This window comes from Parus major, chromosome 20 (genome assembly GCF_001522545.3).
Source record: "Parus major isolate Abel chromosome 20, Parus_major1.1, whole genome shotgun sequence".
Lineage (NCBI taxonomy): Eukaryota > Metazoa > Chordata > Aves > Passeriformes > Paridae > Parus > Parus major.
The window spans coordinates 8094216-8117211 of NC_031788.1; the positions used below are offsets into that span (position 1 = coordinate 8094216).

The 22996-nt window shown below is 59.2% G+C and overlaps 2 protein-coding genes and 1 long non-coding RNA gene across 5 annotated transcripts; 2 read left to right on the plus strand and 1 right to left on the minus strand.

Moving 5' to 3' along the window:
• The first annotated feature begins 16 nt into the window (after nt 1–16).
• Nucleotides 17–5245, plus strand: LOC117245332. Its single transcript, XM_033519109.1, has 5 exons — nt 17–2758; nt 2851–2985; nt 3181–3243; nt 3347–3499; nt 4329–5245. The coding sequence occupies exons 1-5, from the start codon at nt 2600–2602 to the stop codon at nt 4485–4487; spliced, it is 669 nt and encodes a 222-aa protein (XP_033375000.1). The 5' UTR covers nt 17–2599; the 3' UTR covers nt 4488–5245.
• Nucleotides 5246–10133: 4888 nt separating this feature from the next.
• LOC107213189 (ammonium transporter Rh type B-like) lies at nt 10134–11519 on the minus strand. Its single transcript, XM_033519182.1, has one exon. The coding sequence runs from the start codon at nt 11517–11519 to the stop codon at nt 10134–10136; it is 1386 nt and encodes a 461-aa protein (XP_033375073.1).
• A 7913-nt stretch (nt 11520–19432) lies between these two features.
• Nucleotides 19433–22465, plus strand: LOC107213443. 3 transcript variants are annotated; one of them, XR_001524727.3, is made up of 4 exons: nt 19433–19556; nt 19752–20138; nt 20237–20530; nt 21001–22465. It is a non-coding gene; the product is annotated as an uncharacterized LOC107213443 (long non-coding RNA). The 3 variants fall into 3 exon arrangements; XR_001524728.3 differs by having other exon boundaries at nt 19434–19556; nt 19972–20138; XR_001524726.3 differs by lacking the exon at nt 19433–19556 and having other exon boundaries at nt 19602–20138.
• The last annotated feature ends 531 nt before the right edge of the window (nt 22466–22996 follow it).

Here is a 22996-nt window from a genome sequence, read left to right on the forward strand (position 1 = left end):
CACTGATAGACCGGAGCCCGCCGCACTGCGGGATGGGGTCGGCTCGGCCGGAGCGGGACCTATCGGGAGGTGACTGGTTCTGAAATGAGGCTTGGAGCGACCGGGAGAGGGGCCGGTCCGTCCGGGAAGAGGCTCGGACTGGTCGGGATGGGGCCGGACCACTTGGGAAAGGGCTCGGAGCAGTTGGAATGGGGCTGGGCAGGGTCCAAATGGGACTTGGGTCCTTAGAAGGGTCGCGATGGGACAGAGCTGGCAGTCGGTGAGGAGGAGGATCTGGTTTGGCTGGGGAAGCTGGTCCAGCTGAGGTTTAGACCTCGCTGAGATGGGGCTTGAATGTGGCTGGTCCTGAGGGTCTGTCCCTGCCTTGGGGCTCTGGGTGGTGACAGGGTCCCTTTGGGTAGGAGGGAGTCAGGGACAGGGTCGGTCTGGCTGGAAGGACCTGGTGACTCTGGTGAGGCTCCCAGGCTGGTGGCAGGAATTGCCCCTTGCTGGCTGGGACTGGCAGGAGTGCCAGCAGGAGCTGGTCTATCAACAATGGTGATTCCCCTTATCTCCCCGTATTTGCTGGAGGATTAGAGGGAGGATGAGATTAGCTGTGCCTGTCCTGCATCTGCGCTTCCCAGGGCTGCTCCTTCACTGCCAGCTCTCCCCTAGGAAGGGATATGCCACCAGCCTGTAGCTTATTGCTGTGGGATGGGGGCAAAGGCAGAATGAATAACCCTAAATCAGCTGCTGAACTTGTTCTCCATCCTGAAGGGGTAGAAGTCAGGAGCAGGATTTGCCATCTCAGTCTCCCTGCATCCTTCTCTTGCCACTGCTGCTTCCCTGCTTTCCATGGTTGGGGGAGGCACCTACAGCACCTGCCGACCTCCTGCCCTGGCTGTTCCCTGGACTACTCTGCAATTCCTTCCAGGCTGAGCACTGAGCCCAGGCTTGGCTATCTTGGAATGCTGGAAATGGTGTGCTTTCTCCTGAAACTGGGTCCCAATTGTTTAACAAACCACTTCAGGGAAGTCATTCCCATTTTCATGATAAAATTACAGTGCTTTGCCTTCCTGGCAGAGGAGATTTCTGGAGAGTAACCCTTAGACTTTGGTCAGGGTGTCCTTATGGAAGCAGTGCTCTCCTTTGATGTCCCTGGGGATTATACCCTGGGCTCTCTGCTCAATCTCCTCTGGGCCAAGATCTCTCAGTGGTTTGCAGGGAGCAAAGCCAGCAGCACAAGGAGGCTCTTCCCTGCCCTTCCCAGCTCCCAGATAGAGCTCAGCACAGCTCTACTGGAAGGTGGGTGGTGATTAGGGATGCTGAGGAGCCCAGTGGGATTTCTGCTGGTTATACCTGGATTTGATCCTCTCTCTGCATGTGCCTGTGCTCCAAGGTCACAGTTGTGTCTGTGTGTTCCAGAACTGTGCTGGCTGAATTTTGCCTCGTTAAGTCTCCATCACTCCCATTGAGGTGCAAGAGGGTAGGAAAAGGTTTCCTCTCCCTTTTGGAGCCAGGTCCAGCTCAGGATTGAGTAGGGAGCACAGAGCAGGTGTGGATTTTACAAACAAACCCCCCAGGTTCTCACCAAAGAGGACAGATGGAGTGTGCCTGGGCTTGGAATTCAGTGAGGGAAATTCTTCCTTCTGGCTTCTTTGAGCAGAGGAGCAAGTGCAGAGGTACTGGGGAAGGCAGTGACCCCTGACCTGAGGTGGGGAGCAGCAGGCACAGGCTGCAGGAAGAGCTGTGGCCCCTTCCCCCTCGCTCCTGCTTTGGCTGCGGCGCAGGGGTTGCATAGTTGGAAGGAGCTGAGCTGCTTTCTGCCTGCCCAGACCTGACACCTGCAGCACAAGGGTTGTTTGGGAGGGGGTTGTGTTTGAGGGGGACTTTTCCCGAAAATGTAAAATGATAGAAATACCAGAATGGGGCCCCAGGGCTGTGCCATCGCTCAGCAATGCAGAGATGTGTTGAGTTGTTGGGCTCCTTTCCTGGCACAAATTTTGAGCTCCCCATCCTTTCTCTGCTGCTCAAATATCCCCAGTCCTGGTCACTTGAGCTTGGGCTGGCTTTTCTTCAAAGCCATGGGATTCATCCCTGCCTGGGAGGGTCCGTCCACCCCCTCCCTGTGCCCCTCTGCCAGCTCAGGTGTCAGCACATGGGGTTCCCCGCCCTGCAGGGGCCAGCATAGGCTGTTGGGAAGGTTTGGAGCCAGCAGGCTCAGCAGCAGCTGGGATGTGCTGGTGAGAGCAGATGCTTGTGCTGCTTCTGTCTGGCTTGTGGTGAGGGCCCCTGAGCCTGAGCTGCAGGGAAACTGGAATAATGCTGTATTAGTTCCATTCGTGCAGCAGAGGTGTGGTTGTATCCTTTTGAGAGTGTTTGGATCCCTTTGGGCTGAGGTGTGGATGTTGCTGGTGGGGACCAGGCAGCTCCTGCCTCCAGCTCCTCTCCAAGGAGCCCAGCACCTCCCCTTGGGTCTTGGCACTTGAGGTTCTCTGGCCTTGAAATGACACAAGTGGGGATCTAGTGGAACCATGCTGGGGCAGAGAGCTCAGGGTTGAGCCCTGTAGACTGACACGGGTCCCTGGCATAGCTCTGTGCCAAGAACCCACCTGCTGGCATGAGAGAGAGCTCTGTGTGTGCCATGGGCAGCACTGCTGGGCTGAAAGCTGGAGCAGTTTCCCAAGGGCTTTGCTCCAAGGGGAGATGGCTCATCTGGGAGGATGTTCTTTGGGAGAGGAGACAACTGAGGCTCCTCCATCACATGTTGCATCTTCAGGTACGGGTCCAATGGAGCTTGTGACTAGGGGTTGAAGGCAGAGCCCAGAACATTCCTTAATCCCCAGCTGACTCTGAGCCCTTCCCTGGCAGATTTTCCCCAGGGTGCTCTCCTGTGCTGTTCTGCTGCTCCTGCTCGTGGCTGTGCTGAGCAGAGGCAGGAGGTGCAGCATCGCCAAAATCCTCCGGCAGTACCGCGCCGTCATCTTCCATGAGATCCAGAACCTGGTGAGCCAAGAGAGGCGGGCCCAGCCCTGGCTCTGGGAACGCTGCTGGGCTGGATGCAGCCCTGCAGTGGGATGTGGGGAGGGAATATGGAGTCAGCAGTGTTGGGAAGGGGTTGTGTTTCAATGGGGGATCCTCGCTCCAAGTGGGAAGCATGGATCCTGCGAGACGCTGGATCTTCTTGCTTTATTTCTCCAGAGAAACCTGACTGGGTCGGTGTACAGGAGTGGGAGGGCTGGGCCCGCCTGTCGTTCGGACAAGGTGAGCGTGGAGGGACCCAGGGCTGGGGCATCGCTTGGCCTGAGCCCCCAGGGAGCCACAGAGCCTCCCTCCCTGCCCGGGGCCCTGTGCTTCTCCTCTGCAGGACCAGAAGATCCTGCTGTCCATCTACAACATCAGCATGTCCCTGCCGGAGGTGGGGGCTGGCACCCTGCAGGGTGCTGAGGAGCTGGCGGTCTGGAGGGTGGCCAGGAACACCAACTTCATGTTCCAGGAGAACTGCAGGAAAATCAGCAAGGTAGGAAGCCCTCTACTTCCCAGCCACGTCAGTGGCTCCCAGGGCTGTGTGCAGAACTTGCCTTGTTCTGTGCTCTCCTGGCTGCCTGTGAGGAGTCTCTGGGCTCTGCCTGCTTGATTCTGGGAGTTGGGGAATGCTGATTGCACATCTATCCCTGGGAGCTCCAGAATAACCAAGGGAGGGAAGTTCAGTAGTGGCAGTGTGGGCCAAGCTGGTGGGGTTTTACCAGTGGCTCCCAAGTGGGTTTTTCCACAAGTGCCATGATGCCATGGCTGAGGGGAGCACAGGGCCTTGTCCTGGTGGGATGCTTGCCCTGTGGGTGCATTTCCCCTGTCCCGCTCTTGCTCATAGGCAAGAATTGGGATTTCTCCCCTAAGGGCTGGTCTGGGTTCCTCTGGCATCTCCATGGCTCTGCTGGGGAAACCCCATCCAGGAGAATACCTATGGCAGCACCAGCAGGGAAACCAAGGCTGCAGAGTGCCAGCTCCCAGCTCTGCCTGACCCCGGCACATTGCTGGGACTGTCCTTGCTGCCACTGCTGGGGACATGGGCTGGGGACAACCCTGCCTGGGGTCTGCTGGTGTGGGATGGAGCTGCTGCTGCTCTGGAGATCTGACCTGGTGTCCGTGGGTGTGCTGTGGGGTGCGCACCCCCAGCTCAGACAGGGACAGCCACCTCTGGGGACCAGAGACCACGTCCTTGCCATGGCCATAGGCAGTTTGGCCTCCTCAGCCATGCAGAGCCTGTGTGTGGTGGCTTTTGTCCCCTGACTAATGTGTGTGATGTGCGGGGGGGATTTCTGCTCCCTCCCTCGGCGCACGGACCGCAGAGCCCAGCGCGCACCGTCCCGGCACAGCCCCGGCCAGGGGCAGCCGGCCGCAGGAGGAAGCAGCTGCGGGAGATCGGCAGGAAGGTGGAGAGGCTGGCGACCTGCTGGGAGAAGCTCAATGCCCTGCACGCACCTCGCCAAGCGCCCTGGGACTCGTAGGGACGCCCTCGCCGCACGCCGGGGGGATGTGCTGCTCCAGCGGCTGCCAGGGGCTTCTCTGGGAACCCGGGACAAGCTCGGCCTTGAGGGCACAGGGGTTCAGCCCAAGCTGAATTCATCCTCCTGCTCCAAGAGGTGCCCAGGGACCGCACCCACGTGGCTGGGGCTGGCAGCTTGGTTTGCTGTGGGATGGCTGTGGCAGAAACCTGGAACAGCAGAAACACTGGGAAGAAGGGAAAGAACCAAAAATAGAAGGTCAGGTGTGGATTCTTAGCTGCTCCTGGTCCTGCAGCACCCGCTGCTCTCTTTAGGACAATGTGTGTGTTTGGGGGCAGAAGAGGACATGTGGGGCCGTGGTTCCAGGGGCTCTGCTGGAAGTGAGGCCACAGTGCATCTGCAAGGCTGTGAGGTTGTTAGGGCTGGGTGGGGATGGGTGTCCCTGAGGCACTGCTGGGGTGTGCGGAGCAGCCGGGCACCCACAGTGGACAGGGGAGTAAAGGTGAATCACTGGACATCTGGGGCAGCCTGAGGAGTTCTGATATCCAAAAATCCCAGGCAGGTGTGGGTGCTTGAGGCCAAGGCTCAGCCTCGGTGACAGGCAGCACTGTGGGTGGGAATGCTGGGGTGTGGGGAGAGAAATGAAGGGCATCCTCCCTTGTCACTGTGCTCTGCCAGCACCCTGTCTGTGGCCTCCACTGCTCTGCTGGGTGGCAAACAGCCTCTGAGAAGCCAGAAATAAGACCTCTCCTTCCCTGGAAGTACTCTGGGTGCTTTATCTGGTGATCCAGGGACTCCTGTGCTGTGGAAGGAGCTGGCACAGTGCAGGGTCTGGCCGTGGTGCTGGGCCCGTGGAAGCCCAGGCAGAAGCCCACAGCAGTGGAAGGCACAGTGGCATCCTGCCTCTGCTCACTCTGTCTGCATCCCTGGTGTGTGGGCAATGGAAACCAGGAGCTGCCTTTTTGGAAGGACATTTCCCCTGGAGCAACTGCCAGGAGGGCCTGCAGTGTGTCCCTGCCTCAGTTTCCCCATCCCACGTCCCTGGATGCTGTCCCAGGCCTGGGCGGGGATGGCTGCGGAGGACACGAGATGGCAGCAGCGGGCTGTGCGTGCTGAGCGGAGCCGGGCACTGCCCACGCCGTGTTCCCATGGCCACGCCAGCATCGCCGGCCCTCGTCCCCACCGAGCCTCGGCCACCGACCCCGGTGCGGGCAGGGCTGTGGCCAGGGGGGCGATGAGCGCTGGCAGTCAGTGGGATACCCCCCATGCCCTGGAGGAGGTGGGGGGGCGGCTTTCCCTGGGGGTTTCTCGGGGTTCAGACTGGGAAGGGGGGATTCGGGGAGTGGACGGCAAGGGATGCTCAGGGGTCCTTGCCCACCCTCAGCCTCTGGGTATTGGGCTGGGAGGAGCTGGAAGAGCTTCATAACCGGGGGTGGGTGGGAGAGAGCCGCCCTGGCATGGGCACATCAGAGTCCCTGGGCTGCAGCAGGGTGCAGGCAGGACCGGTTGGTTTGATGGGGTGGGACAGGGACCCTGGATTGGGGGTCAGAGCAGGGGGTGCAGCCTGGGAATGCTGTTCTTGTGGGCGCCCTGGAAATGCTGCCTGCCTGGCACGGGGCAAGCTGGCACCAGGGGCCATCCAGGAGTCACAGCCCAGCACAAGCCAATGCCAGAGGCCTCCCGATGCCATGCTCCTCCCCGGCTGGCCCCATAATGAATGCCTGGGCTCCTTCCTCTCAGCTCCATCCTCCTCCTCGGCAGCGAGCACTGCCCTTTCTGCTGCTCCCACAGGAGGTTTTGCACTGGTTTAGTTCCTAGTTTTTTTTTCTTATTCCTCCTCCTTATCCCAACCACTGTCCCTCCACAAACCACTGGCATCCCAAAATAGCATTATTGACACTTGATATCCCATGGGTGAGGCTGGGGGCCACGGCAGGACCTGATAGCTCATGCACCAACAGGATCAGGACAGTGGCTGGGGACAGGGTGACTCACAGCCTTTTTCTTTATCAAGGCTGGAGCAAAGTCCCCCCTTCCAGTGACCCGTCAGCACCTTCCCAGATAAACCAGAGCAAAAACCACCTCCCTTTACTGCCCTTCCCTCACAGGCAGCTGCTGCCGAGCCGGGAACCTGCTGTGGCAGTGGGAATGAGTGCATGGAAAGGAAGGAAAGAGTGAAGGAAGAAGCAACAGGGAGGGAGGGGGAAAAACGAGGTCGAAGTGGCGGTGGAATCACAGCAAAAACAGCCGGAAAAAGGAAACAGGCCCTGAAAAGTCAAATAAAAATAGCAGCGAGGCGAACCCAAGTGTGCAGCACATGGGAGTGAGCGCATTTCCTTCGAGGGCAGCACCACACGCTCCCGGCTGCTCTGGGGGGGCCGCTCTGATGTGGCTCCAGCTGCTGCCAAGGCCCCCCCAGTCCCCCCGTGCTGTGCCAGGCACTTGGCAGCAGCTCAGCGCCCAGCCAGCCCCTGCCTCGCCCGGGGTCCCTGAGTGCCCTTGTGCACCCTCCGTCCTGGGCAAAGGCTGCACACGGGTGTTGGAGCTGAGGGGATGCAGGGGCTGGGGGCTCCCGGCCGTGCTCACACCCCTGCCTTGTGCCCCGTGCCGCCGGCGTCGCTCTGCCAGATGCATCCGAGCACTGTGCGAGCAGCACAATCTCGGCTTCCTCCCCTCCCCGCTTGTTTTGCAATCACAGCAGGGCCCCGCTGGGAGATGGGGGTTGGTGGAGGGGCTGCGGGGACAGGGGTAGGGGCGAGGATGGGGGCTGGTGCTCCTTGCCAGGACTGGGGGGCTGCATCCCAACGCAGCTCGGGGCTGAGCCCAGAGGCAGCAGCAGAACCCAGCGTGCAGAGCACTGCTCTGGGGTACCGTGCCTGGGGCCCGTGCAGGGGTGCAATGCCCAGGTGCTGTGGGTCTGCACCGAGGTACCGTGCCCAGGAACTGTGTGTGGGGAGCTTGGCCAGGGGTTCACTCTGGGGGACCATGCTGGGGGACAGGGGCTCTTGTGGTTCCACAGGGGCACATTTCAGCCCTCCTCACCAGCACTGTCCCACTGAAATTCAGCTGTCCCCGAGCCATCACCATCTTGGGGTGCCAGCAGCCCCTCTTGGCTCTGGGGTACCCTCTGCTTCAATCCTCACTCTGCCGTGGGGCTGGGGGCCCGAATCCTGGGCAGCTCTGGCACATGCAGGCTGTGTCTGATGGAACAGAGCAGCGTTTTGTTCTCTCCCATCGCCCCGCAGCTTCGTGAAGCTGCTGAAAGCCCAGATTTACAGTGTGATAAATGCTGGAGGCTCTGCAAAATATCTGACTGCTCCATCCTTTGGAGACCAACTGGTTTGGAGAAGCGGGGAGCTCTGGGCAGCACACCCAGAGGCAGAACAGCGGGTCTCAGGGAGGAGGGATGGCCGGGACTGGGGCTGTGCCACGACCCAGGTGGGTCCCAGCACCCCTGGCCATGGGTCACCGGGCGCCTGAACCCCTCTGGTCAGCCAGAAAGCGCGGACTCGCTATCCTTTCTTGGGCTTCTCGCTGGTTTTTGGAGCATCTGCCGACCAGATTGTGGCGCGGCGTGCCGGGGTGCCCGTGCCAGGACATGCCAGCCGGGAGGCGGGGTGTGCCCCAGCCCAGCTCCGTGTGTGCTCCCTCCCTGCGCCCTCATCGCTCGCTCCCCTGCTGGGTGCCGCGGGCTGCTCAGCGGGAGCCTGCATCCTCATCCTCGCTGGGAAGGGCTGGGAGATGCTGGAGAGCGGCTGCTCCGCTGTCCCTGACAGCAAGAGGTTCTCAGCCTCGGGGCTGTGCCTGCGTGTGGGTGTGAGTGTGCATGGATGTGTGTGCATGGATGTGTCTGTGCATGTGTGTCCGTGTGTACACATGTACCTGTGTGTGTGTGTGTACCTGTGTATTCCTGTGTGTACCCGTGTGTCTGGGCACACACCTGTGGTGTTGTGAGTGTGTGCAGGGCTGTGCACACGTGTGTGTGTGTGTGTGTGTGTGTGTGTGTGTGATTACAGATGTGTACATACCTGTGCATGTGTGATTACAGATGTCTACATGCCTGTGTGTGTGACACACCTGTGTGTGTGATTACAGGTGTGTACACGCCTGTGTGTGCAGTTCCTCTCACGGGGGCTGGGTGCTGCCGATCGGTCCCGCTGTTCCCCGGGCTGGGGCCGGTCCCGGCGGCTCTCGGGAGCGGGGCAGTGCAGAGGGCCCGGGCCGGTCCCCGCTCCCATCGCTCCACACTGTCGTGGGGCACATCCACACCGAGCTGCCAAGAAGATGGGGGGCTCCTGGAGCTCGTCTGGGGAAGGGGGAACCGAGCTGCCTCCCGCCCGCAAGACCCCTGGCCCCACTGCTCAGCCCGCAGCATCCTGCGCCGGGGCCCATTGTTCGGCCGCGCCGGGCTGCGGGGCAGGATTTCTTTGTCACAGCTCGGCAATATTTTATTCTAACAATTAACCAAACACGCCCGGGCCCCCAAGCCTGTTTGTGATTATTGGAGGGCGAATTCCCCAGCCTCTCTCCCTCTTGGTGTTGGCTCCGCCTGGGGCTGCACCGGGTGGAAGGGATCCAGCGCCTCTCCCACCCGCTCAGGGTTGGGGACCCCCAACCGCGCCGAGAGCCCCCCACTCCCACAGCCAGAGCTGGGGGGCTCGGTGGCCTCGACCCCCTCGGGAGCCCTTGAGCATGGCCCGCATTGTCTCGGCAGCAGCGGGCTCCGTGGGGGCGCAGGGGCAGCGGTGATTCATGGCAGGGGGGATGTGAATCACAGCCCTCGCTCTCCGGGCAGGATGCGGCCCCGCGCTCCCAGCTTGCCGCATGCCAGCCATGGACCGCAGGCTTTGTCCTCCGCAGGGTGGAAGCGGCTCGCTGCCCGTGGTGGGATGGGATGGGGCCACTGCTCTTCCTGGGATGCTGGCGCAGCTTTCCGAGCTCCAGCTTCGGGGTGGGATGAGGGTGCTGTGGTCTGCTGGTGCCTCCTGCATCCTGGCTCTCTCCGAGGCTCCTCGCCGTGCTTGGGCTGCATTCTCATTGCTGCACACCAGTGCTAAAAAGAGTTGACGCTTCCCTTCACCAACTCTCCTGGAGGGTGAATTGTCCAGCTCAGGTTATCAGATCCCTGTGAAGTCCTTTCCTTGGGGCCATGTCCCTGCTGCCGCAGTTCCATGCTCTGGGCAGTGGACACTGAGTTCCTTTCCTGTAGCTGTGGCCTGAGCTGGCAGCCTCCTCCAGGTGCTGCCCATTGTGGGCAGGGGAATCTGGAGCTGAGGGTCGGGGTGAGCACCAAGGGTGATGCCGCTCGCTGAGAGTGAAGCAGCCGAAGCCAGTGCCCTGCAGAGCGGCCGTCTGGGTTCGTCGGGGCGATTAACCATCCTAGGGGAGACACCTTGAGCAGGTCGTTTCTCTGGCTGCTGCCGGGAGTGAGCGGGTGCTGGGAGCCCCTGGGACATGGGGTGGGGGTTGCAGCTGCAGGGTGGGAGGGTGGAGAGGTGACCAGTGCTGTGGTGCTGACCCAGTTATGCCGGGATCCTCGGCAGCCAGAGCCAGGCATGGGGCAGGAGAGAGTGCAGGCAGCATCTCCTGCCTGCCGGTCCTGCCGGTAACATTCCCTGGCCCTCCCTGCTGCTGTGCACACGCCACTGCCTAAACCTGCTCCTTCAGAGCCAGGGCTCCTTCCTCTGCGCTGTTGTCTGGCTCTGGGCTCTCAGCCTCATCCTGGATCTTAAAATACTGCGAGTCATCGAAGCAGAGCCGCTCGGGCGGCCGGGCCAGGCAGGGCAGCCGGAGAGCGGCACCGGTGAGCAGCCCGGCGAGCAGCGAGGCACCGACGGCCACCGCCAGCCCCGCTGCCTGGCACAGCGCCTGCCCGGCCACCCCCCTCTGTCCCTCCACCACCTCACTGGCATTGCCCCCAGTGGGGGACAGCTGGGAGGGTTGTGGCCCGGAGGTGTCCTTGGATGCCACCAGGATGGCCACGACGCTGGCTGCGGCGCCGAGGATGCCGGGCAAGCCGTGGAGGTTGTGGATGCCACACTGGTCGTGGAGCGTGAGCTTCCTCCGCAGGAGCGGGCTGAGGAACCTGAAGCCGAGGACACACGCCACGGCCGAGAGGCTGCCCAGGGCAAGAGCGGCCACTGGTGGCATGGCCATGTCGGCCACCACGCCGATGGCCACCCCGCCGGCCAGGCTGCCGTTCTGCAGGTGGCCGGGGCTGAGCTTGCCGTCCCTCTCCAGCAGGCTGGAGGCCACCACGGTGGTTATGGCGCCGGCACTCATGGCCAGGAGGGTGTTCAGGATGGCGCGGTGCTGGGCATCGCCCGGTTGGCAGAGGACAGCCACGAAGCTGGGCCAGAAAACCCAGAGGATGAGTGTCCCCACCAGCGACATGAGGTCAGAGCTGGGTGTTGGGGTCTCCTTGGGGTGCAGCGGCTGCTGTGTTGCCCTGAACAGAGCCTTGGACACACCAAGGCCGAAATAGCAGGAGAAGACGTGGATTGTGATGGTGCCGCCCACATCCAGAACGCCCAGACAGGTGACGATGACCCACTCGCTGGCCAGGTAGATGGGGATTTCACAGCTGGCCATGACGAGCAGCTGGCAGGGGCTGGCCCTCCCCAGGATGGCCCCCACGGAGATGAGCACTGTCACAGCAGCAAACTCAGAGATGAGGAGTTTGTGGAGGTCCAGGTGGATCTGGCCGTGGTGGAAGTGATGGAGCAGGCCCTGCAGCACCAGCGCCCACTGCATGGAGAAGTTGAGCAGGAGGAAGTTGTGGGTGAAGGCGCTGAACCCGTAGTGGGGCAGGAAGGTCAGCAGGAGTCCCAGCCCCACCACCAGCATCACCTGGATGTCCTGGAAAAAGGGAAAGGTGCTGTAGACCTGGTTGGCCACCAAGTTGGTATCCTCTGCCTGTGCTGAGGGCTCATCATAGGTGATGAAGAGGGCAAAGAAGAGGAGCAGGGTGCCCTGGAAAAGCCCCAGGAAGAGGGGCAGGAGGCGACGGGGGTAGGTGGAGGGTGGCACAGCCATCCTGGAGCGGACAGGAGGGGATGGTGGTCAGTGGTCAGCAGGGCACTGGTGTGAGGTGACAGTCCAGCAGCGCTTCCGAGGTGAGCTCTGCTTGCTCCCACATCGGGGGTTTTATGGCCACGGTTAATTATTAACCCAAAATCCAAGTTTATGTTCCAGAAGAGGAGGGGTTTGCCCCTCCCCTCTTCAAACACAACACCCATAAAATAACCACATGTTCTTGTTTGGCCGCCATAAAAGTGGACGTGAGGGACATGATGATTTTGAAGGGAAACAAGAAAAACCTGTGGTGGGGCAGATGAGGGAGAAGGAGCTTGGTGAGGAGCTGGCCAGGGGGCACTCACCACTGCTGAACTTATCCGGGAATGGGGACCTCCCTGCTGCAACCCTGGAGTGATGCTGGCAGCTCAGACAACCCCAGCTCCCTCTCTGGTGCTGCCACATTCCACTCCAGGTTGGCTCTGGCACAGCCACCACCCCATTCTGCCAGGTTTTCCTTATCCATCACTTGGATTTTGTGAAGGGCCATAAAGCTCCAAAGTCAGGGCTGAAAAGATTATTTTCTCACAGGTTTGCATTGGCTTAAATGGCTGGAAATTCATTAACAATTAGCGCGCGAGAAAAACAAAGCCCAGAGCAGCCAAGCAGCTACCCCGAAGTTTCTGGGTTGCTGCTTAATGTGACATTTTGCCAGTGAATGTCTGGAAAAAAAAAAATTAAAAAAAAAAATATATGAGAACCACAAGAACAAAAGGCAGAAGGGTTGGTAAATATTTGTTCCAGAGAGGAGATATTTTTGTGCTGTCCCTGATCTCAACACCCCTGCCGCGGGCGCTGGCTCCGCGCCGCTCTTCGTCATTGTTACTGGAGGATGAGGCAGGCGAGGGCGCAAAATGGGAAACAATTGTTGAATAATCTGCACGAGGCTCCTCTGCCAAACCCTCCCCGGCCATTTTTCAACCCAAAGATGCTGGAAATGGGGGCAACAGAGAGGAGGAGGTGGTGCTTTGAAGGGAATGCCTTTGATGGGTGAGGAGGGGTTGTGTTGTGCCCAAGCCATGGCCAGCAGCAACAGAGGGGTGGTGGGAGCAGTGGGAATTTGGGGATGGGAGTTGGGATGCTTTGTCTGCCCCAAACACGTCCCTGCTGCATGGCTGGTGGTGCTAATGGCAGTGGATGCTCCTTTGGGGATTTCTCACCCAAGGAAACGTGGGACTGGGGTCTTCATGGTGCCATTCGGCACCTTGTTGTCCCTGAGGTGGCTGGAGATGGGATGGGATGGGATGGGATGGGATGGGATGGGATGGGATGGGATGGGATGGGATGGGATGGGATGGGATGGGATGACTAGGCAGGATGCTCCCATTGCTCCTGCCTCTGCCTGCACAGGGGAACAGCCTGACCCACCTCCTGTGGCTGCTGCCAGCTCCCAGCTCCACCAGCCAGTGGTATGAAGGACAAAGGGATGCAGGCAAAGCCTCCCCCACCCGTAGTTGCTATAAAAAAGGAAAAGAAAGGGGTTTCAGCCCCCATCTCCTCACCTGTGACCCTTCACACACCACACCAGCCCATCAAGGGGATTTTCAAGGAGCCAGCCTGGTACAGTGAAACCTCTTGGGCTGATTGTGGGTGACATACAAACCCAGGGAGATGCTTGGAGCAGGTTGTGTTCCTGTGATGGAGGAGCTGGGCTGCTCTTACAGAGCTGAAGAAGCATTTTGGCTCTGGGTCAGCAGGGGTTGGGCTCCTCTCAGTGTGGCTAGAGGTGGGTGCTGCCTGCTTGCTTCTCTCCTGCTCCCCACAGCATCTCAGCCTGCCTCTTCCTGCTTTGGTCTGGGGCTTTTTTAAGGTGTGGTTAAATCAAATGCTAAAAGGAAAAGCTATGGATCAGCTCTTTTAAGAAACAGAGTGCTTGGAAGACTTCAAGGTTATGGCTCAGTGCCTCCTGCAAGGAGGAGGAGGAGGAGGAAGAAGATGCCGGAGGGATGCATCCTTCTGGAGCATCCCAGCACTGCCAGATTTGCTGGATAGGACAAAGAGAACATTTGGAAGTTTGGGATGTAATACTCTCCTGGATCTGGCCACCATCTCTGGAAAGGAGCTGAGGTGTAGGGCACCAGGAGGTCGGGGTTCCTTGCTGGACTCTGCCAGCTCAGGAGATGCTGGGGACACACGGGGAAGCTCCTGTGCAGGGCTGGGCTGCTGGACTCAGTGCTTGGGGACGGGGTGTTTGAGGGGGTGGCACGGCTCGGTCAGTGGGCATTTGGAGAATTGCAGGATGTCCTTGGACACACAATCCTTTTCCACTTGGAAATCTTGCCCTGGCAGCACTTGGGGATTTGGGATGTTTCTCTGGGCTCCTGGGATTCCCCATGACCCACAGCCCCTCACATCCCTACCAGCAGCACCCTCAGCTCTGCCACATCCACGTGCCCAACCACCACCACATTGCTTTGATGAGCTCTTGGGTACCACAATCACCTTCCCTTGGGAAAAGGCCATCCTGTGAGCCTTTCCACCTCCCAAACCACATGAGGCACAGAAATCAGTGATGCCCAAGTTCTCCCCGGACCAAAGACCCCACAGCTGAGAGGGGGGAAACCCTGCCAGGTCGCAGATTAAAAAATAACCTTTATGGCACCCATAAAAGAAGGTCGAAATTCCAAGAGGTCGCTGGGAAGGTGAAAGTCCCCCCCAGCCCTGGAGCACCCCTGAAGGCAGCGAATGATTAACCCCACAGTGCAGGGTGCACCACTGGGATGCCGCGGTCCCTGTGGGGAGAAGGTCCAATCCCTCCAGTAACATTTTCCAGGCACACCGAGTTTTCTCTTGGCACCAAAGGAGAAGGGATGGAGGAAGCATCTGGCGAGGGCCTGGGCAGCAGGGAGGGAGGGGAGCATTGAATTCCACCCCCCACATCCCCCTTTCACTGGGGGGGCAGTTGTTTTATGGCAGGAGGACTGGGGAACCATTTTAGCAGGATCCACGCTGGGACTGCTGCAGGAGTACCCCGCTGAGGGCTGGATACAAAGAAAAGCTGAATTAACCGAGGGTCATATAAGGCAACAGGATCTGACAGATCTGAGCCAATATATGCTGGCAGCAGCCAGTCCATGGCACTGTGAGAAACACTCCTGCAAATTTAACAAATCCCCATGGTCTAGAAAGTCATGTACAAGAAATTACTAATGAAGGGATCTAGTCATATCTGGATTTCCAGACGTTGGTCATGCTCCCACCGCGTTCTGCAGGCCATATAAGTACATGGATCTGAATCCCGGGTGCTGGAGACCGGGAGGGTTGTTACGATCGTCTTGCCTGACCTCCTGCGTCAGACGAGGGCTCCCGGCGAGGAGGGGATACCGGGCGGTGGCGGCTGGATCCTGCGGCCGTGCCGGGCTGGGGATGGATGGAGAGAGAAGCCTGAAGGGGAGCAAGGTTTGGGAATGCTGCCGTGGCAGTGGAGTGGCTGGGTGCTCCCATCACACACTGGCACCCAGGTGGGTGCTGGGGACCCGCTGCTGGCCAGGAGGGAGCGGGAGCTCCAAATTCATCCCTGCAGGGCAGCACCGTGTGATGGGAAAAACTGCTGACAGCACCCCCGGCCTGGACATCACTCTTTAACCCGCTGCTCCCTCCAGGCTGGAGCACCCCAAAATTCCCCATTCCCTAAAGAGCCTGCCAGAAAGCCGAGCTACCCGCGCAGCTCCGGCTCTTCCATCCCCTCCGTGGGTCCTACAACCACCGCCCTCCCGCTGCCCCAGGAGCCGGGAGCGATCCCCGGGGATGTTCGCAGAGCTCCGGACCAGCTGTGACCCCGGTGCCGGCTGTCAGGGGGCGGGCAGGGGGCCAGCCCCCTCCTCCCCAGCCCCTCGCAGCCGGGTCCTGCCGGGTGGGGGGGACACAAAGCCCAACAGACGTCACCCCGGCATCACGCGGTCCGAGTGGCCTTCTCCATCTTGTTAGCACATTGTGTAACACAACATGTGGAGGCGCTGGGACCGCACACGCATGCACTCCCCGACAGCCCAACCGGGGGGAAAAGAGGGAGGGAAAAAAAAAAAAAAAAAAAAAAAAAAAAAAAAAAAAAACCCAAAAAAAAAAAAAAAAAAAAAAAAAAGGAAGCAATTTAAGCTTTGAATCTTTCTCTTTAAAATGTTCTCATGGCTTCATTAGAATTTGCAGCCACAGAGGCTTTGAAGAACATGGTATAAGGAGTGAAACATCTGGAAAAATTAGGATTAATGAAAACATAATTCCCAAGACTAAAGGAAAGATTAATCCTGCATTACCACTTGTGTGTTCCACAGCTTTTCCCCAGCTCGTAACACTGAACTTATTAAATCGCCCTGAGCTGAGTTTTCCTTTTCTCTCTCCCTCCCCTATGGAGCCCAATGGAAGCAGCTGATGCCAAATGTAAGGATAACCAACTGTGCCGGCCAGCACTGGTGTGAGCACTCCTGTCTGTGCCCAGGTGGGCACCCACGGCCCTGCAGACCTGCAGGGGGGCCCTGCCTGCTGCTGGGGGGGGTCCAGCGGGTTTTAGGGTGGTCTCTACTGGGCTGTACCCCACTGGGGCTGCACCTGCTCCTGCCTGGGGTCCTGAGCAGCTCATGGGATGGGGGATGCTGGAGAGCTAAAGATAAATTAGTGAGCCCCCTTCTCTGCTGCTAAATGCTCGGCCAGGGTGAGACTGAAGTGGCCCTGAGGTGCTGGTGTCTCTGTGAGAGCAAGGGTAGCCCTGGTGATGTGCCATGCCACACCACTGCGCCATGTTGTGCCATACCAAGCTGTGCCACACCATTCCATGCTGTGCCATGCTGTGCCATTCCATGCTGTGCCATGCCATGCTCCAGGATCTGGGCTGTGACCAGGGGGTTGGGACATGCCAGCCCTGTGCCAGCTGGCAGTGTTCAGCTTTGCCACTGCAGTGCTGGAGGGTACTGGGGGGTCACATTGTGCCACCCTCTATACAAGCCCCCTGGACAGAGCTGGCCTGAAGTCTTGGGCAGCTCCGAGTGGAGCTCAGCCATGCTGAGGGACCCTCTGCTCAGGGAAGATGCTCTGGGGTGACAGACCCTTTGTCCCTGTAAAATCCTGCAGCAATTCCTTTGCCACCAGCAAGTACCACTGGTGGGTGCCGGAGCTGGTTTGGGGTCACATCAGATGTTTGTCCCTGCAGCTTTATCACCGCAGACACTGCTCTGCACAAACGGGTGGGGCCGGGGCGTGTCCCTCCACAGACCAGGAGGCCGTGGAATCGTGGTGCTTCTTGGGAAGAAGGAAAACAAGGACAGCTCAGTCCATTATGTGTTCATCCATCCTGCCCTGGGCACAGGGAGGCACTGCCAACTCCACACCTGGGCTGATGAGCCCAGCACAGTGATCCCAGCAGCTGGAGCCTGCAAGGATGCTCCGAACGATGTGGACAGAGAGCAGCACCCGTTCTGCGAGTCCCTGCTGGGATTTGGGTGGGCTCTCGCCTGCTGGGTGCTCCCCACGACGTCAGGGTGAGGGAACCAGAAGTTTGCTGCATTCCCTCCTTGCCTCATACCCTGGATTATGCCAAGACTGCATCTGGACGGGGCCAAAGGTGTGTTTGACCCATGCACGAAGAACAGGGCTCGTTTGCCCCAGGCCTGGTGGAAAAAGGCTGCTTTGCCCCACACACGGAGAGCAGGAGGAGGCAGCGTGCCCTGGCCACTCCCCAAGAAAGGGAGGCTCCCAAGGGCCTCAACAGAACCCCTTTCTCCCTCCTTCCCACGCTGCTGTCCCACTCAGCTCCAGCTTGTTTTCCAGAGAGGAAACCGGCAACCTTGCTCTTATTTTTTTTTTCTATATGTTTTTTTTTTCTTTTTTATTTTCTTTTTTCTCCCAGTGAGAGCGGCGGGGCCCAGCTGGGGGCAGCGGTGCCGGCGGGCGCCAGGTGCCGGCGGGGCGGCTCGGGAGGTGCCCGCCGGCCGCGGGGGGACAAAGCCGGCGACGGCCCGCGGTGCTCGGGGCCGTATTGTGTGAGCGAGGAGGAGATGGATGAAGGTCACATCCTGCCGCTCTTCCGATGCCCGGCATCAGGAAAAAGCTGCGCTTTGTAAATATAAAAATAAACAACAAACTCTTCCCCCCATTTACCACCTTCCCCCCGCCCCAAAGAAAACAACAACAGCCCCCGCGGTATCGCAGCCACCTGCTCGGGGAAGTGATTTTTCATATAGGCAGGAAACGGGGGTCTAATTAAATCTGGGGTCAAGAACATAAAGGGAGAACGAGGTTTGTTTAGGAGTCCTCGAGGAGGGTGGGAGAGGGATGCTCAGCAGGGCTGTTGGGGAACCATAGGGCGGTGTTTTGGTGGGGCTGGGGGAGAAAGGGGAAATTAGGGGTGTTTTGTCCCCAGGATGGGTGGCAGGGCATCAGCTTCCTCCTGCCAGCGCGTCCAGCGTGCCACAGCGGACAGTGCTGGCAGCTCGGTCCTCACCAGGGCAGGGATGCTCTGGGACACTCCTCACTCTCCCTGTTCCCCTGCGGGTAGAGAAAGGAGCCCGGGGAGCTTCACGCTCAGACCTACAAGAGTGTCCCCAAGCCTTCAGCGAGATCATATGAGGTTCCTGTTTCACAAGACGGAGGATGGCATTTCCATTGTGCTCGCCGGGGATGTGTTGCAACGGGGCAGCCGCTTCCATCCTTTGTCCTCCTCCCCGCAGAGGAGGAGTCTCAGCCTCTGCCAGGGTGACCCGTCACACCCTTCCCCCCCCCCCAGTCACCAAATTTGGCTCCATTGGCCTCGGCAGCCCTCCTCGGCGGGTCCCGTCCGCAGGCATCGCCCCACCGCCAGCGCTCTCCGGCTCCAAAGGCGCCTCCTTGCAGCCACCGCGCTGGGTGCCCTCGGCCGGGGGTCCCCACCAGGTTAGGGACACTTCAGGAGGGTGATACCCACCCCGAGCCGCTCCCAGCGCTGACGCTGGGGTGCTCCGGCTGCCTTCCCCCTCCCGCTGCGGGGCTCCTGCCTGATTTTCACCACCAATTAATAAACGAGGGACTGACCCCACCAAAGCTCAAGTGGGGAGCCCTGGGTGCTGGCAGCAGCCCCAGCTCTCCGGGGTGATACCACCCCTCTCCCACGCCCGCAGCGGGCAGCTTCCAGCTTTTAGGAAGCACTGCAGAGACCTTTGCCTTTGGGTCGGGTGCTCCCAGACCGGACCCGCTTTCTATTCCCCGGCTGGGGTGTGCCGAATATAAAGTATCACAGCATTGTTATGAAAAATAATTCAAACCCACCAAAAAGGCCAGCAGCAGATGGAAGGGCGAAATCGGAGCAATCCAGGCTGGCTGTAACCCTTTGTGGGCAGGGGAGGCAGGGCAGGCAGGGGATCAGCATCCACATCCCAGCCCTGCCTCTGGTGCTTGCGGGTATGGAAGGGAAGGTGAAGGGCTGAAAGTGTCCCAGTGCAGACTGTGGGCAGGACACGGAATGATTTCCCATGGGAAAGGGGAAACTCGTGCCTGGAGGCTCATAAAACAGACAGATTTTCGGACAGGCTTTAGGGATGCGGGGGAGTGCCGCCATCCCCAAATTCCTGCTGAAGGAAGGTACATACAACCTGGGCATCACTTAGCTCGGTGGCTGCCCATCCCCACACTGCAGCGGGGCGTCAGGTCCCTTCCGTGACCACTGATGGGACGCAGGTGCCACCCACCCCACTGGGTGTGTGTCCCCTCCCTGCCACCAGCATCCTGCCGCCCAGCCGGGTACCACGGGCGGCGCTGGGGACGAGGACGCGTCCCCAGCCTCGGGCCTCGCTCCAGCTGGGCGCTGTTTTGTAAGGACTCCTGGGCCTCTGCGGCGCAGAGATAAGCCCAAGAATTCGCCGTCAGTTCCAAATATCCCGTCCGCTTCCTCCCGCCGTCCTCGCCGCCGCTCCAGCCCGCTTGTCTCATTTCCGCAGCAGCGTGCTGGGGAGCGCTTCCTGTTTTCCCCCCGGCCCCCGGGGCGGCGGCGGGGGCCGAGGGGCGCGGGGAGGAAGGGCAGGACAATGGGCGCAGGTCGGCACGGGCAGCTGCCCATCGCCCGGGATGGGGGTTCCTCGGTGGCCCGGGATGGGGCTGCGAGGGAGGGGGAAGGCGGATGGCAGGTGGCAGCGGCGGGGATGTGGGTCCTGGGCTGAGCTGAGATTGCGGTTGGGGTTTCTTTCCTTTCCTTTCCTGATTGCTTTTTTCCCCCCCTTTCTTTCTTTTAAGGGCTTTTCTGTAAATCAACCCAAGCTCCCTCGAGAGCATCGTCTCTGTGCCGCAGTGGAGCCCCTGCTCCAGCTGGGCATGAGGACGGGAGTGAAGCCGGGTGGAGCACAGCCCTGGGCGGGGGGACCCTGCCCTCTATGGGGCAGTGGGTCGCCCCACCGAAAATCGCATTTTAGGGTCCCTCCAGTCAAACCACCCACCACAACCCTCTTCTCCCCAGCCACAGCACGGGAGAGCAGCATCCCCACGGGACTGCCATCTCCCAGGAGCTGTGTCACGGGACAGGAGGTCAGGATGTGGCTACCCCATCCCAAACTGCAGCTCTGAGACAAGGAGGATCCATTTCGGAGCTCTGCTTGCTTGGAGCTCAGCGACCTCCTGCCACAGGTAGGACCAGCCAGAGTGTCCCCCCATTTTTGGGGCTCCTGTCCCCCGGTCCTGTGTGAGTGTGAGTGTTTACTCGGTGCCTTTCTCACCGCTCGCAGCGTGGCAGGAGTTATTCAAAGGAGGGCGGAAGCGAGCGCAGCAACTGAAACAACAATGAAAAGGAAACAGAGCTCGAAAAATTCTCCGTTCATAAATCAACTGAACTGCAGGTGATCCCTGGGCAGGAGCGAGCTGAGGAAGAGACACGGCTCGGCTCGGCATGGCCAGCAGCCAGGCAGGCTCCGGCCCCCCAGGCAGGGATGGGGGAGGCCGGGATTTCCCAGGGTGGTCCTGAGTGGTGCTGGGATCCATGTCCATGTCCCTGGGGCTGCACATCAGGGACTTTGAGGCAGGTGAGGTGCAAGCGTTGCTGGATTTATTTTTATTACCAATTTTTATTGTACATCTGGGTGAGAATGGTGAAGCTGTGCTGGGTGGGGTGGGTTTGTGGGGTCAGCATCGCACACACACACACAGGCACACGCCTCCTTTCCCGGCCAGAGGAATGCAAAAAGCCCAGGGATCTGATGGAGTTCGGGGACCATGCCACAGCCCCTTGTGGCCGGCAGAGTGGGGGGATATCGTAATTTTGGTGCTTGAAGGGTTGCAGAGCAGCCTCATGCTCTTTAATCGTCTCCTGCTTTTTTGGCTTGAAATTCATCACTTTGGAAGCAGAGAAGCCAAAAAGGTGTGGGTGAGCACGGCTCCAGTCTGTGGCTGTGCCATGAGAGATGTTTGGGTTAACAGGAGATGATCCAGGGTTCTCGGCAGCATCAGGCCATGGCTTCTTGCTGGGATCTCATAAAGGCTTCTTCCTCCTTAGGAAATAGAGCTGCTGGATTGGGACGAGCTCCTCAGTGCTGGCAGCATCTCTGCATGGGCAGGGGATGGGCATGGTTGGAAAAAATCTCCCCCTCCTGCCTCCAGTTGTGTCCTGCAGCATCTTGCTGCAGGCAGGATGGGGGCCAGTTTGGACAAACCTAGCTGTCCCCTCCTAGCTGTGCCTTCTGCCAGCTTCTGTAAGCTGAGACCCAGTCCTGGGGACACCAAAAGGAATTTATGCTTTTGGGACCAGTGGATGGCCCCAAGGACCAGGCTGGTGGCAGTGGGCTGACCTTACAGCAGAGGAAATGATCCAGTTGTGTTCCCCACACTGGGAAAGCCAGGAGAGATTGCATGTCCCCTTCTGCTGCTATCCGTCCTCCCTCCTGTGAATTCCCTGTCATCTTGTCTTTTGGCAGAGCTGGAAAACTGGGAGACCACCGTAAATAAATCCTGTGTCTTTAAGCCGTTTTGTACAGTACAAGAAAATGCACTCGTTGAATTACAGCTTTTTAATCAAATACATGTAACCATGTCACTTAAAGTGCTCGCGAAAAGCAAGGAAAAAAAAAACCCAACACAATTGGAAGAGTACGATATTAAAACCAGCTGCCTGCTTACCCCCACCACAGTTAATAGTTTTTGAATGTTCTGAATGAGAGAGAAACCAGAGCCAAGCTCCACTTTCATGTCCATCTTTCTGATCAAGCCCTGTCAGACGGGGGGGCCGGGCAGCCTGGCACAGAGGCAGGGGATGTGGGAGGGCTGCACTCCCTTGTCCTGTCGCTTTGCCCATCCCTTCGGGCTTTTTCCCTGAGCTGATGGGATGTGATAGCCCACCATCTTCCTGCCTGCCTGGGACCCAGCCTGGAGATGGGAGCACAGGTTGCCCAAGTCATGCAAAGGTGAGGGATGCTGCTCTGGGACATCACCACCACGTTATGTGTCCCCTCCTGACCAAATTTTACCCAATTCTACCACTTGACGCTTCTTCCTGCAAGTTGGCATCACCGCTCGTCCCCCAGAGGCTCTGTGCTACCTACAGCATCCCTTCCTCTGAGCATGCCAGCACAATCCAAGGTGTCACATCCCTGTGCCCCATTCCCTTGGGACACACATGCCAGGACCACCTCAACGCCTGCCTCCAGCCTCACCGGCCACCGACCCCCCGGCCAGCACAGCCTGCCAACCACCCGAGCTGCGCAGTTCCCCTGCAACGTGGACCAATGCTCATTAAGCATGAGGCAGAGACCACCAAATATGTCAAAACACACTTAAAATTTATTGTTTCATACCATACGTTTGAGTCTCTTGAACGCTGGCCAGTGTTTCTCCCTCTCTGCGATGGGGCCTATCTGCTGTCACCGACGCTTCGCATATATGTATAGCCCGCTTGCTTGCTGGCTTTTTTTTCCCTCCCCCTTCTTTCTTTAAATGCAAAATACAAACAATTGATGGAAAATGTACATTTGTTCCATATGGGACGGTCGGAGTGTGGAGAGGAGCCAGCAGAGGCATTTTTAGGCAGACTCCTCTCTCCAGCGGATGGCTGGATGGCTTCCCAGAACGGCCCCGCGCGGCCTGGCCTGACTCTCCTGACGAGCTTCAGACGCTCTGTGACGCTCCCACGACGGTGGGGGGAACGTGATTCAGTTCCCTGAAGGGATCAACCTCCCTGGGCTGCCGAGCACAGGAGGAGGGAGAGGCTTCCACCAAAACCACTGCAACATCCCGGAAGGGTTGAGCTCGGCTGCGCGGGAGGCGACGGGGAGACTTGCTTTAGGACTTGCATAGGAAGCTGAGTTAGGCTGGTTGGGTTGTGTTGGGTTATGTTGGGACAGGTTGACTGGGTCCTTGGGATAGGTTACATTGGATTGAGATTGGCTGGGCTGGGTTAGTTTGGTTGGTTTGGGTTGGGTTATGCTGGGTTGTGCTGGGCTGGGTTGGGTTGGTTTGGGTTGGGTTGGTTTGGGTTGGGTTGGTTTGGGTTGGGTTGG

What these genes read in the sequence shown, in the direction of transcription:
- LOC117245332 (XM_033519109.1), top strand. Translation starts at nt 2,600, where the DNA reads ATGAGAGAGAGCTCTGTGTGTGCCATGGGCAGCACTGCTGGGCTGAAA. An exon ending in ATCACATGTTGCATCTTCAG is followed by an intron (nt 2,759 to 2,850) that starts GTACGGGTCCAA and finishes CTTCCCTGGCAG; the next exon opens with ATTTTCCCCAGGGTGCTCTC. An exon ending in ACTGCAGGAAAATCAGCAAG is followed by an intron (nt 3,500 to 4,328) that starts GTAGGAAGCCCT and finishes CACGGACCGCAG; the next exon opens with AGCCCAGCGCGCACCGTCCC.
- LOC107213189 (XM_033519182.1), bottom strand. Translation starts at nt 11,519, where the DNA reads ATGGCTGTGCCACCCTCCACCTACCCCCGTCGCCTCCTGCCCCTCTTC.